Source organism: Pongo pygmaeus, chromosome 9 (assembly GCF_028885625.2).
Source record: "Pongo pygmaeus isolate AG05252 chromosome 9, NHGRI_mPonPyg2-v2.0_pri, whole genome shotgun sequence".
Classification (NCBI taxonomy): domain Eukaryota; kingdom Metazoa; phylum Chordata; class Mammalia; order Primates; family Hominidae; genus Pongo; species Pongo pygmaeus.
Window position 1 is genome coordinate 102,134 of NC_072382.2, and position 14,906 is coordinate 117,039.

At 43.8% G+C, this 14,906-nt stretch overlaps 1 protein-coding gene across 1 annotated transcript in view; it reads left to right on the forward strand.

Moving 5' to 3' along the window:
* Positions 1–14,050, forward strand: part of PSMD13 (proteasome 26S subunit, non-ATPase 13) — a 16,093-nt gene extending 2,043 nt beyond the window's left edge. The window contains exons 2-13 of the mRNA XM_054437625.2: positions 49–127; positions 5,224–5,258; positions 5,344–5,399; positions 5,614–5,657; positions 5,852–5,938; positions 8,378–8,549; positions 9,881–9,960; positions 10,039–10,164; positions 11,877–11,939; positions 12,619–12,699; positions 12,893–13,009; positions 13,577–14,050. Coding sequence (XP_054293600.1) covers positions 49–127; positions 5,224–5,258; positions 5,344–5,399; positions 5,614–5,657; positions 5,852–5,938; positions 8,378–8,549; positions 9,881–9,960; positions 10,039–10,164; positions 11,877–11,939; positions 12,619–12,699; positions 12,893–13,009; positions 13,577–13,672 — 1,036 coding nt within the window. The 3' untranslated portion in view covers positions 13,673–14,050. The remainder of the gene's footprint in view (positions 1–48; positions 128–5,223; positions 5,259–5,343; positions 5,400–5,613; positions 5,658–5,851; positions 5,939–8,377; positions 8,550–9,880; positions 9,961–10,038; positions 10,165–11,876; positions 11,940–12,618; positions 12,700–12,892; positions 13,010–13,576) is intronic.
* Positions 14,051–14,906: the final 856 nt, after the last annotated feature.

Here is a 14,906-nt window from a genome sequence, read left to right on the forward strand (position 1 = left end):
TGTGACTGGATATTAGGTTAGAGGTCTCAAGGGCTGTATGTTTTTCAGGTTGTGGCATCAGCTGACACTTCAGGTGCTTGATTTTGTGCAGGATCCGTGCTTTGCCCAAGGAGATGGTCTCATTAAGGTAAATAATTTGCCATACCAGATCAGATTATATGAATGTGCTCAAGGACTTTTTAAAATAAGATGGGCTTTATGCTAATAATAATAATAAGCTCCAATATTCAGCAGTCACTTTACGTAGGTACTGGTCTGAGCGCTTCACATATCCTTCATGACAACGTTGGTCAATAGATAATATTATCTCACTTTTTTGATGTAGAAGCAAACATAAGACTTTAAGTAACTTACCAAAGATCACTGCTGATAAGTGGCAGAAGAGGATTCAAACACTGACATTCTGGCTTTTTCTAAAATTCTAGCGTAAAGTACTATCTTACAACATGCCTAAGTATCTTAGTTCATAGGCTTCTTTTTAGTACTCTAGTTTTAGAAACAAAGTTCAAACCCAGTTAGAGGGTGGAGTAAGGTATGAGGAAGATTACTATCTATGGGAATCTTAGATAACTTCCATCACTCCTCTTCTTTAAGCCACACTGCTTGCTTGCCCAAACACTTCTGTCCTGGGTAGTGTGGAAGATAAAACACCTTTTGTACTTTGGTTGAGGGTAGGTGGATTGGAGGGAGAGTCCTGTATAGTGTCATGCTGCCTCTGTAATAGAGGACTTTTAGAATTTTTTCAGCAGTAGACAAATATGCACTTTCTTTCCCAGCCTTCCCCAGATCCCCTGACACATCCCCACAAATTTGCTCACTGGTAGCCTCCTCTTGGAAGTTTTTCCTGACATCTTACTCTATGATGGCTTTCTCTGATTCTGAATGAATCAGAGATTCATACCAGCATTGCAACTGATAGCTTATAATTACAGCTTGAGTCATTTCTCCTGAATACATTACTTTTATATGCTCACAATAGAGCTTACCACCTTGCTACCCCACCACCTGGGCTTGTAAGATTTTCCTGTGGTTTATAGCCATCAATTTGACATTTTACTATTCAGAGGAACTTATAATCATCTGTTAGCCTGTAGATTTTGCTGAACATTCAGTCTTCTGGATTATGTGGGAAAATGATAAATGAGACCTGCTTTTTTTTTTTTTTTTTTTGAGACGGAGTTTCGCTCCTGTTGCCTGGGCTAGAGTGCAATGGTGCGATCTTGGCTCACTGCAACTTCCATCTCCCGAGTTCAAGCAATTCTTCTGCCTCAGCGTCCCAAGTAGCTGGGATTACAGGTGCCTGCCACCATGCCCAGCTAATTTTTGTATTTCTTGGTGGAGATGGGGTTTCACCAGTGTGGGCCAGGCTGGTCTCAGACTCCCAGCCTCAGGTGATCTGCCTGCCTTGGCCTCCCAGAGTGCTGGGATTATAGGTAGGAGCCACTGTGCCTGGCCTGAGACCTGTCTTAATACTTGTTCCCTAAGGTTCTAAATCATCATGATAGATGATTCATAATTGTTTATCTCTATCCTTTGGTTTCTTATCTTTAAATCACTTTTCTACACATGGCAAAATATTTCCTCAACCTCACGGTAAGGTGATGTTTATTTAGGTTGGCAGATCTGAATTTATTTTTCCCATAGACAGAATAAACCTTCAAAATTTGTTGGGATCCAGCCAGCATAAGTGTAAAATGGATAGTATTTATGAATTTCTAGTATTTATGAATTTGTAGTCACCAGAAGTAATTTTGACTTTCTGGACTTAGTGAGCTTCTTTTTTAAGGTAATTTTTTAGATTAATAGATGTCAGGAAAGTTCAAACATTCCTTCTAATAAGGAAGATATCTTTGAAATAGTCTTTTGTAATAAAAATGCCATTTTATTTATCTATTATTATTATTTTTTGAGATGGAATTTCATTCTTGTCCCCCAGGCTGGAGTGCAATCGCACAGTCTCGGCTCACTACATCCTCCGCCTCCTGGGTTCAAGTGATTCTCCTGCCTCAGCCTCCAGAGTAGCTGGGATTACAGGCACCCGCCACCACGCCTGGATAATTTTTGTATTTTTAGTAGAGACAGGGTTTCATCATGTTGACCAGGCTGGTCTCAAACTTCTAACCTCAGGTGATCCACCCGCCTCAGCCTCCCAAAGTGCTGGGATTACAGGTGTGAACCACCACCTGGCCACCATTTTATTTATTTTGGGTGGGCAAAGGGACAGAGTCTCGCACTGTCGCCCAGGCTGGAGTGCAATGGCGGATCTCAGCTTGCTGCAACCTCTGTCTCCCCAGTTCAAGCCATTCTCATGCCTCAGCCTCCCACGTAGCTGGGATTACAAGCGTGTGCCACCACGCCTGGCTAATTTTTGTAGTTTTACTAGAGATGGCGTTTCACCATGTTGGCCAGGCTGGTCTTGAACTCCTGTCCTCACGTGATCCACCCGCCTCGGCCTCCCAAAGTGCTGCATTACAGATGTGAGCCACAGCACCGGGACAAAAATGCCATTTTATTTAGTTGACTGTTCCTTGTGTGCCTGATTCGAATATGTAATTGCTACAGGGGTGTTTTCATCCTTCTACCTTCATATCCCAGAGAAACTACAGGCTCTCCTAATCCAAAGTTACGGTCATTTGGCGGTTCCCTCTCCTACTGTGCCCACACTAGGCGCTCTTGGCCCAGTTACCCCTAACTCAGGGGTAATTGTCAGCTCTCCTTCTCTGTGACCAGCCCACATCTGAGTGAGTCTGGTTCGTTACCCCTAAATCTCTCTCAAATTATTCATCCATCCTCATTACTGTTGCTCCCTCACTCTCCTGTCTTGGCCAGTACTAGCCTCTGACTGTTTTCTCTCAGTCTCTTTCACCTGCTGTCCTCTCTGCCCCAGGCATGTTTCTAAAATAGAAATGACCATGTGTGTCCTCTGGTTCGGCCTTGCACTCTGGACAGAGACCAAGCTTCAGTGCTTCCTAGTCTGTGTGCCTCAGAAATACCCCTGAAACATAATGCATTTTTTTCTTCAGTGCTTTTGCACATGTTTGTTACTGTCTGGAATGTTCTTCTCTCAGCTTCTTCCTCTCCCACACCAAATAGCCACTTCTCTAACCGTCCTTCATTCCTTGAAACTCAGTATTGCCACTTCTACAATAACCTTTGAAGCCTCTCCCTTTGGCTGATGCACTTCTGTGCTTTTTTTTTCTTTTTGCTCTTAAACTCACTGTATTGTCATTTATTTGTTTAAAGACTGTCTTCAGTGGACCAGGAGCTCCTTGAAGACACATCATTTGTCTTACACGTTCTGTGTTGTAGTATCTAGTATGGAGTCTGAGGAAGTGCTCAAGTGTGCTGAATGGCTAAGAAATTTGAAAATGGTGCATAATTAGCTTTAACTAAAATCTGAAGGAACTCCATGCCGTTTGATTAGCGAACATTTCTTTTTTTGTTTCAAATTTTATTTCATTAACTTAATAGATGAACAAAATGTGTATTTCAAATCTAATTGAAATTCATCTGAAACATGTTTACACAGAAGATACGTATAAGATTTCAAGTAACTTATTGTACAGTCCATTGTCCATTTTAAAATATTCTTTCTTCGAAAAAAACTGCATTGAAAGTCAAAAAAATTCTTTTATACTCCATAAAAGTGAGATGCAAACTTCTGACATAAATTTATTTCCTGTCAACTCCGATGATAAAGATGGGAGGCACAAACGATGCAAACGAAATGCTCAGTTAAATGATGCAAACGAAAAGCTTCTGTTTTCCTATGATAGAAATTAGAAGCCTCCATTCAGGTCTCTTACAGTAGTACTTGATGCTGATACTACATTATGCTGATGCTGATACTACATTATGTCTTTTTCTTTTTCTTTTTTTTTTGAGATGGAGTTTTGCTCTTGTTGCCCAGGCTGGAATGCAATGGCACAAAGTCAGCTCACAGCAACCTCCGCCTCCCTGGTTCAAGCAATTCTTCTGCCTCGGCCTCCCAAGTAGCTGGGACTACAGGCGTGCGCCACCACGCCCAGCTGATTTTTGTATTTTTAGTAGAGACGGGGTTTCACCATGTTGGCCAGGATGGTTCCAATCTCTTGACCTCATGATCCGCCCGCCTCGGCCTCCCAAAGTGCTGGGATTACAGGCGTGAGCCACCGCGCCCGGCCGGTTACATCTTTTTCTTTCCTTTCCCTTTTTTACTTCCCTCTCCTTGTTGAAGACTTTGGTCACCGCCTCCTGTCTTTTTGTGTCCTTGTTTTTAGTTTAGGTATCGTTTATGCTGCACACAACATTACTGACTTAACGTGGTGGGAAATGTACAAGACAGAGGCTGCCATCTTCCTGTTTGAGCTGGGCCCAGATTCTGCTTTTATATTGGACATCACAATTCCATTCTCTAGAGAACATTTTGTTTTTCTCAAGAAATGCATTAAGTCCAACTGCTGAACATAGATCTTGAATCTCTAGCTGTAGGATTTTCAACAGTCTTACTTATGGGGATTCAGCTTCCTTCCACAATGGTCTTCTTATTATTTAAATGAGCAGGACAGATACAAATAAACCTGAACATAGATCTTGAATCTCTAGCTGTAGGATTTTCAACAGACTTATGGGGATTCATCTTCCTTCCACAATGGTCTTATTATTTAAATGAGCAGGACAGATACAAATAAACCTGAACATACATCTTGAATCTCTGACTGTAGGATTTTCAACAGTCTTACTTATGGGATTCACCTTCCTTCCACAATGGTCTTCTTATTATTTTAATAAGCAGGATAGATACAAATAAACCTGTCCTGGTCGGCTGGGGACCACACGGCAGCACAGGCCATCTTCACAAGGGTCCAAATACCAACAGCCCAGAAGCCACAGGGAGAGAACTGAGGGAGCGTTTCAATCTGATAGTCTATTTAACTTACAGTACCTGGAAGACAGAATATAGGAATTTGTCTGAAGGTTCTTATAGGTCAGTACTCTAATTCCCAAAGAAACCTAATGTTCCTTAATAATCTGTTGATCATTTATGTGAATGTAAATAAGCCCTGATATGGTCTCCTGTCATTCTGCAAACATGCGTTGCTTACTGTGTGCTGGGCACTGTGGCTTGCACACTCCCAACTTGATAGCACTGATGCAGCTTCTTTACCAAAAATAGTATTTGGGGTTTTCATTTTGCAGAATAAAAGACATCCTATAATTTCTCTCCATGTTTTGGTTTCACAGCTTTATGAAAACTTTATCAGTGAATTTGAACACAGGTAAAACCCTCTCATCCGTTTTTCACTTTGAAAATGAGTACATTGATACTCAGTGGTACTCAAAGACTGGTGGTTTTTATTTCAGGGTGAATCCTTTGTCCCTCGTGGAAATCATTCTTCATGTAGTTAGACAGATGACTGGTAAGTCTCACTTTGTTTTATAAAGGAGCAGATCCAAATGGTGGTTAAAATTATTTTGAAATATAAGTTAACTGAACTTTTTTGTTTTCTGTATCAGATATTATGTTTTTATTATACTTTATGGTCAAAACCTAAAGATTACCATACCTAAGGGTGTCTTGGTTAGCAGAAACCAGTCTGTTGATGGTCCTTCTGACTGTTCTTTCTTTTCCAGATCCTAATGTGGCTCTTACTTTTCTGGAAAAGACTCGTGAGAAGGTAAATGTGAGATGTGAGCAATACCTTTTAGAGTATGTATGACTTACAGTTTGTGTCCATGCTCACTGTCCGGACCTTTAGAGACCACAAGGCCTCTAGTCATCAAGGTTAAGTTAATGTACAAGTAGCTAGCTTCCTTTGTTAGTCAACTGCCCACATTTTGAGGTTTCTCGTTTTTGTTTTTGATGTCTTAGGTGAAAAGTAGTGATGAGGCAGTGATCCTGTGTAAAACAGCAATTGGAGCTCTAAAATTAAACATCGGGGACCTACAGGTTACAAAGGTGAGCTCACCATAATACAGATTTATCTTTGGTTTAAAATTATTTAAAACCCTAGGAAAAAAATAACCTATTTTTCTTCTTTACTGTTTACTTTAAAGCATTTTTAAATTACAGAAAAGTTGCAAAAATAAAACAAAGAACTACTATACCCCAACCTAAATTCCCCATTGCAAACCTTTTTTTTTTTTTTTTTTAAGACGGAGTCTCCCTCTGTTACCCAGGCTGGAGTGCAATGGTGCAATCTCGGCCCACTGCAACCTCCCCCTCCCGAGTTCAAGCAATTCTCCTGCCTCAGCCTCCTGAGTAGCTGGAATTACAGGCACGTGCCTCCGTGCCCGGCTACTTTTTTTGTATTTTTAGTAGAGACAGGGTTTCGCCATGTTGGCCAGGCTGGTCTGGAACTCCTGACCTCAAGTGATCCCTCTGCCTCAGCCTCCCAGAGTGCTGGGATTACAGCCGTGAGCCACTGCGCCCAGCACCCCCATTGCTAACCTTTTACCGCTTTTGCCTTTGTGTGTGTCTGTAGCTTTTTTCCAAAACCACTTAGGAGTAAGTTGCTGATACAATGCCTGTTGCCCTTAAACAAAAGAGCACTCCCCTGTGTGACCACAGCACATCCATCTAATAATGACTCTACATGGCCTCAGTCAGCCCAAAGCACATTGGTTCTCCCTGACCAAGGTCAGCCTACACACCACTGGCACATCACGTGCTGTTCCTCCATCTTCCTTCTGCCTCCTAAATGTTGAAGTATCCTGTGTATTTTTATGTCTTTCTTATGTTCAATTATGTTTTGGTGCAGTTGGGAGACAGGTATGGATGTGGGTGGCAGTGAAACCGACATGTGGCTGGTCCACCTTGTTGAACCAGAACCTGTGTGTGTTTGTGTTTGTTTGCTAATCATAATGTTAAAGAAAATATTGGGGGTGAGGGTTAAAAGTGTTCATGTCCTCATTGCCCTGAAAAGATACTTTTTATTGTTTATTGTTTGTCAGTCCTAACCCATATGCATACTTAGTGCATTTTATTTTGCAATATTTTAAGACATATTGAAAGCTATAAGTCACAGTACAGAATGCTGTAATAGGCATCCATGTGCCCCAACCAGCTTAGGAAGGAATGAAGCCACACAGCACAGTCAGGGTCCCAGTACCCTTCAGACCACACTTCTCCCCCAGCCAGGCTCCCTCTCATGCCCATGCATCTCCTTGTGCTTCATTAAATAGGGGTGTGTAACTCAAGTGTTTTAACATTGGCTCAATACTAGGTTTCAGAGTCATGTGGATATGTGTAACCAGTGTGCTGTTACTCCTATACGGCATTTCATTGTGTAAGTGTTTCACAACGTATGTATCCAGTCTCCTATTGAAGAGATTTAGGGCCAGGTGCGGTGGTCACACCTGTAATCCCAGCACTTTGGGAGGCTGAGGCAGGTGGATCACGAGGTCAGGAGTTCAAGACCAGCCCAGCCAAGATGGTAAAACCCCGTCTCTACTAAAACCACAAAAATTAGTCGGGGGTGGTGGCGGGTGCCTGTAGTCCCAGCCACTCGGGAGGCTGAGGCAGCGCATTGATTGAACCTGCGAGGCAGAGGTTGCAGTGAGCCGAGATCGCACCACTGCACTACAGCTTGGGCAACAGAACGAGACTCTGTCTCAAAAAAAAAGAGAGAGATTTAGGTTATTTTTTTTACTATCACAAACAGTACTACCTACCATAAGTATTTCTGTGCCTGGTCCCTTGTGTGTGGGCAGAATCTCACCAGGAAGTGTGCCTAGAGACTACAGGTACAAGCTATGTGCATCTCTGCCTTACCCAGATACATGCTCCCTCAGCACCGTATGAGCACTCTGGAAGCTCCATGTCTTCAACACCTGATAGTTTCAGGCTCTAACTCTTGCTGATCTAATAGAAGTGAAATTATATCTTGTTGGGGGTTTAATTTGCATTTCACAATTACTAGTGGTTTACTGGCCATTCTGTTTGTGTCCCCAATTTTGTCAATTGCCTATTAATGTCTTTTGTCCATTTTTCTACTGTGTTGCTTGTCTCCTGACTCATTTGTAAGTGTTTTTATATTTCCTTGGTCATAATTGCTGGTGGGTTATACATGTTGTAAATATTGTTTCCCAGTCTGTAGCTTGTCTTTGTACTTTTTTCTGTGTTTTGGATTAAGTTTTCCATTTTAACGCAGTCACATTCATCAGTCTTTGCCTTTGTGGTTTATGCTTTTCTTCTCACAATATATTACTTTAAAAATCTTAGCTAAGCACAGTGGCTTGAACCTGTAATCTCAGCTACTACGGAGGCTGAGATGGGAGGATCACTTGAGGCCAGGAGTTCAAGACCACCCTAGGCAACAGAGTGAGACCCTGTCTCTAAAAAAATAAAATAAACTTTTAACTTAAAAAGAGAGATGAATTTGTTTCCTGTGTATAGGAAACAATTGAAGATGTTGAAGAAATGCTCAACAACCTTCCTGGTGTGACATCGGTTCACAGTCGTTTCTATGATCTCTCCAGTAAATACTATCAAACAATCGGAAACCACGCTTCCTACTACAAAGATGCTCTGCGGTTTCTGGGCTGTGTTGACATCAAGGATCTACCAGGTAACCTAGGCCATTAAATCCATGTCACACAGGAGCATATTCTCCAAACTTAGCATCTATGAGGTGCTTGAGGTGACAGTTCTCAGAAATTACTAAAGGGGCTGGGCACGGTGGCTCACGCCTATAATCCCAGCACATTGGAAGGCTGAAGTGGGTGGATCACCTGACGTCAGGAGTTCGAGACCAGCCTGGCGAGCATGGTGAAACCCTGTCTCTACTAAAAATACAAAAAACTAGCCAGGTGTGATGGTGGGTGCCTGTAATCCCAGTTACTCGGGAGGCTGAGGCAGGAGAATCACTTGAACTCGGGAGGTGGAGGTTGCAGTGAGCCAAGATTGTACCACTGCACCCCAGCCTGGGTGACAGAGCAAGACTCCATCTCATCAAAAAAAAAAGAAATTACTCAGATGGATTCATCCTGTTTTGAAGAAAAAATGGGAAGATTTATATAAACTTTAGTTTCTACATTGTATTTGTCTCCAGCATTTAATTTACATGAAAATGAGGCTAATTTCTCCTAGCTCCTTTACTGTTCCTTCTCCAGTTCCTTATTGTTACCTAAGTCACAGGTATTTGTAGGAAGTACCATGATGTAAACACCTTCTGAGCCCACCCCACCCACCCTTCTGCTGCAGAATAAAAGGCACATGAAATCCCTTTCAAAACAAGCTGAGACCCTTGTTTTGAAAACTGAAATTCCAGACACATGGGGACAAATTATTAAATCTTTCAAGGATTTGAGAGTGGAAAGAAAATGACCACTGAGTTTTGGGAAAAGTGTAAGGAATATATGTTCAGAAAATAAATTTTCAGCATATTTTAGATGTTTCTCACAAAACACTGTTGAAGCTAAGGAGACCAGCAACTCTTAACAGTGTTGATGCAGTTTTTATTACTGTATGTCAAGAAAAATATATCGGAAAAGGAACTAAGGTGGTCAAGAGAATAATAGACTTGCTGTCTAGGAACAGAAAGTAAGTTAATTCTGGTCTGAAAAGAAGCTAGGTTAGGTAACTTAAGAGGTAGTATTCCTTGCCATAGCAGAAAAGAGATTTAAGGCACTTCTTGGAAGTGGCACAGCTGAAAATACGAATAGATTCACATATATTTAGGAAAAAATAAATGAATACTCCTCCCAAAAAACCCATGTATATATGGTTCCTGGTATAATCTAAGTCATCCCTACTTCAGAAGAGGTGACTAATGTCAGGGCTTTGTAATACAACCATTACAAACAATGTTTTTTTACTTTTTGTTATATGAGATTTTTAAAGCTAAACAGGACTGATTATTGTGACTGGATTGTAAGTGGGCCTGTGTTGCTACCATAGTGTCTGAGCAGCAGGAGAGAGCCTTCACGCTGGGGCTAGCAGGACTTCTCGGCGAGGGAGTTTTTAACTTTGGAGAACTCGTAAGTTGACCCTGAGCTCAGCTTCCTTAACAAGGGGGAGACTAAAGTGTTACTAGCTGACCATCTCCATCCTCACAGCTCATGCACCCCGTGCTGGAGTCCCTGAGGAATACTGACCGGCAGTGGCTGATTGACACCCTCTATGCCTTCAACAGTGGCAACGTAGAGCGGTTCCAGACTCTGAAGACTGCCTGGGGCCAGCAGGTATGACTCCCACGATGCCCAGCCCTTATTCCCCCATGTATCTACTTGCTCAGACAACAGATGTTCATTGAGCGTCTTCCCTAGGGACACAGGAAGGAACGGGGCAAAGAGGAGACCAAGATAGGCTAGTTCTTGCTCTCATAGAGCAGAGTTGAGTGGTTGGTTAGCTACAGCATTACTCAGTGCTGCAGACGAAGAGTGAGGGTGTTCTGAGAAAACAGAATCGTATGTGGGCCCTGCATCTACACTGGGTGGAGGGGGTGTCACAGAAGGTGTAGAAGTCATAGTGACCTAAGTTCTGTGTGACCTTAGGAATGAGTGAAGAGGTACGGAAAGAGTGCACTCAGTGGAGGAAAAGGAAAATTTTATTATCTTTGCTGAACTGAAAGAGGGATGTGTGAGGCTAACATGAGTGGGTGGGAGAGAGCATGGGATGAAGGAAGAACAAATGCCTGGTGAAGAGAATGGGAGAGCGGCGGGTACAGGGATGGGGAGAGCAGCGGGTGTGGGGAGGAGGAGAGCAGCAGGCCAGTGCGGGGAGGGGGAGAGGTCCATGCAGGGAGAACAGCCAGTTAACCTCAGTGCAAGGGGAGGGCGGGTACTGGGTGAAGTTGTCTCTGGAAGGTGGGAGTTAGGGAAAGGTGCTTAACAAGGACTTGAGCTTTAATGATAAGTATGTTCTTTTTTAATGAGATTATTAGAAGTAAATATTAATAAAATGTTCACTGTGGTAGGAATTATGGTTATTTTTGTATTTTTCTGAAACTTTCAATTTTCTCAGTTTAAAATAAACTTGTAAAATTCATACATAGTGGAGCAGGGTAGATATAGATGAAGGCACTGTGAAGAGGCAGAAAGCACAGATGCAGCCAGACCTAACTGTGGTCTGATTATTTATTGATATCTCAAAAAAAGGTGACACTCAGAAAGGAAGATGGCTTGTTATAGCAATTTAAAGACAAAAATTCGTAGATGCATATTGGCAGCATCTGTTCAGGCAGCAAAGCCTGTCTGGAGGGGTAGTGAGCCCTTTACAGACCTGTCCAGTACTTGTGGCAGAAATGTCCCCATCGGGCCTACCTGTGTCAGGATATGAGTTGCTATTTGAATTAAAACAACAAGTCTCCTTGGTTTAATTCTGTGCTCACAGGTAACGTTTTGATCCGTAAGAAGAGATGATGCATGTCTTGCAGAAGAGTATATTCTAGTTCTCATGACAATGATATTTTTCATTATACATTAATAACTTGCTCTTTTGATTCAGAACAAGTCTCTAGAACTTAAGGAAGCTTTTCCTCAGAGGGGCTCCACTTTTACTGGCTGACTGAGCCGGCAGCAGGCCCTGAAAGAAGCCTCCTGGGCCGTCGGGTGTAACCTTCCCAACAGCACCTTGACCGGGAGAGTCTTCTGGAAATGCCCGTACCCTGTGGCCCTGCCTAATGGTGTCTGTAGCATTAATACAAATCTTACCTTGTAAATTCCTTGCCTTGACAAAGTGTCCCAGTTAGGTACGACTCTTTGATTTCCTAAGAAGAATGAAGTTCAGATCACTTGTTGTTAATGAGCTTCAGTAGTCTGCAATGTGAAATGTTTGGATCTGCTTAGCTGCTTTTTGTTGGGTCTACTGTTATGGAACGAATTCCAGAGCCCCAGTTAGGTAACTGATAAGCACAAACATGGAAGACATTTTTCTGTCTTTCTATACTTTACAGCCTGATTTAGCAGCTAATGAAGCCCAGCTTCTGAGGAAAATTCAGTTGTTGTGCCTCATGGAGGTAAGCAAACACCCAGGAGCCACTTTGTCTGTGGTTTCAGATTTTGGTCAGGTGGGGGCACTGTGCTCTCCAAGCCTGTCCTGAGCAGTGTGAGCTTTCAGTGGTGCTGCTTCTGCTGTGCGTCACTCTCTTCACCACCTTCCTTTTCCTTTGCCACCACTTGCTTTTTTAAGTTTATATTTGGTTCTTAGCTCAGACGACACCCTCCCACCCCACTGCCACCTCCCTGAGGCCTTCCCTGACCATCTGAACTGCGATGAAGTAGCCACCCCTCTCCCCGTGATGCGGTTGTTGCCTCATTGCATGTCGCTTCTTGTCTACACGCACATCTGTCTTTCTCCACTAGAACTTAAGCGTCGTCGGGAAGTGGCCCTTACATTTCTGGTTTGCCGTGGTCAACCCTGGTCAACCCTGGCAAATTGTGGCCTCAAGTACTTGTTTGGGGATTGAACAATGGCTACTGTCAGAAACTCCTATAAGGCATTTTACTGTTATCCTTCTTACCTAAGCATTGAAAGCTTGTTCTTAACAAGGTACATGTCTAATATTAGGAAACTTTTTCGTATATGGGTACTAATAAGATCTCTATTTTCAGAGCCAATATTGACAAAACATCCTTATCAGTTCTCTATTTTTATTTGGAAAAATACTTTAAAATAGTTAATAAAATTTTTTCCAGATGACTTTCACACGACCTGCCAATCACAGACAACTCACTTTTGAAGAAATTGCCAAAAGTGCTAAAATCACAGTGAATGAGGTACGGTCCCTAGGCTCAGGGTGTTAGAGCAGCAAAGCTGCCACATAGAGGAGTCAAGGCTCTTGTGTGAGCACTGTGCTCCCTAGACAGTAAAAAATGATGGGAGGAGTGGCATCTGCTTCTCAGAAGCCATCTGGGTCCATGGGGGTGTGTCAGGCTATCTTGTCTTACACACGCCCCCATCTCTGCACAGGTGGAGCTCCTGGTGATGAAGGCCCTTTCGGTGGGGCTGGTGAAAGGCAGTATAGACGAGGTGGACAAACGAGTCCACATGACCTGGGTGCAGCCCCGAGTGTTGGATTTGCAACAGGTGATGTGTTTGAAACCCATTATTCACCTCTGTGGGTTTTGAGGGATTGTGTCTATACCGTCTTAGTTTCATTTGGATGGAAGCCATTTGGGAAGAAAGCATTATTAGACAAGAGGTTTTGGAGAAGGAATTACTGCTGTTGGGTTTTTCTAAGAGCCTAATTTAATGCAAGCCTGGGATTTGAACCCTGCATTTAAAAGCTTATGATGACAATAGCACTGGTTGTGCTGATGGTGCCTTTTAATCTTAAGATAGGTGCTCTGATCAAATATGTTCCTGGTTCTGTGATTTGAGCTCACGTTGATCTTACATTTGCTGGAAATGTAGTCCTGTGGATTTCCTCTATTCTTGTCTGCTTTCTTTCATGCAAGTTTTTTCTAATGTTCTTGTGGTAAGAATTAACCCGGCAAGTCCTATCACACTCCCCCAGCTCAGAGGTCCTTTTTATTAGAGCTGCCCTAGAGAGTTAGCTGGAGATGTAGATTCACCCCATCAGGTGCTGTGCCAGCGCTTGGCCTGTGACTCCTGCGTGTCTTAACGTCCATTGTGTCCGGATTTGCATTTCAGATCAAGGGAATGAAGGACCGCCTGGAGTTCTGGTGCACGGATGTGAAGAGCATGGAGATGCTGGTGGAGCACCAGGCCCATGACATCCTCACCTAGGGCCCCCTGGTTCCCCGTCGTGTCTCCTTTGACTCACCTGAGAGAGGCGTTTGCAGCCGATCAAGCTGGCTGCTCAGACGGTCGACATTGAATTTGGGTGGGGGTTGGGATCCTGTCTGAAGTACAGACTGTTCTTGCTCTAAAAACAGGACTGTCCCTGATGGGGGCCAGGCCACAGGGAGGAGGCTTCTTTGTGGGTCTCTCCTGCAGAGGGTGGGGGTCTCACGGTCTTAGGTGATAAGGGAGAGAAAACGCGCGAGGCAGGAAGTCACCTAAAGTCTGTGTATTCCAAGGTTGATCTCCATCCCCATCCACCTGTACATCTTTTCCGTTGTGGTTTGAGAATGTTCCTATAATAAACCCATCTGCTTTGTTCTTCTCGTGGCTCTGTTTTCTTGGGCTTAGCTTCCAGGCCAAGCCTGTGCCTGGAGGTTAAAAAGCATGAGTTGGAACCTTGGGAAGACATGGTGGGGGTAGCCTTGGCCCTTCTCCCGGCACATACAGTAGACTGGGGCAGAATCCAGCACCAAGGGCTACCGAGGACGCTGGTCCTATCTTTATTGTTAGTCAAGAGAGACCCAGGGGTATCCACTCCCTTCTCCAGCCTTCTCAGGTACCTGCCCCAACACGCATCCATCCACATCCTTGTCACCACTCATCATTCAAATGGCCACCAGCATCTGTGACCCAGTGTGCCCCAATGCGGACATGAGCCATCCCTGGGACTGGGCATGTAAAGGAAACCACCTTGAGGTTCCCCGTCTGGGAGTGGAGGTACATGTACACAAAGAATCACAAAGTGAACATTAGGTGGAAGGACAGTATAATGTGATCTTTCAGTCCTGGGCCTGCAGTGACAGCATGGAGCTCTTGCAGCTCTCCAGGTGGGGTGAGACCCAGCCTCCAGGAACCAGGAAGCTGATGAATATGAGAGCCCCACGGCCTGCTCCTGTTGGAGGAAAGCACCCACAAGTCTGCTAGGCTGGTAGAAGGGTCGGGCCTGGACCACTAAGGGAGGTTGCCTGCCTGCCCTCTGTCCCTCAGGTCCCGCAGTTTGGGATTTGGGAGCCAGACTGCCCCTGGCCCCTCCCTCCGCTAGCCATGTTATCTCCATCTGCCTTCAAACTTCTGTAGTTGTGAGCAGTGAGTAACCACTGTCATCAACACGGCTGGCAGCCTCTGGCCCTCACCCAGGAGGACGAGCTCTGAGAGACCAGGAGCCTGGGGTTTCCAT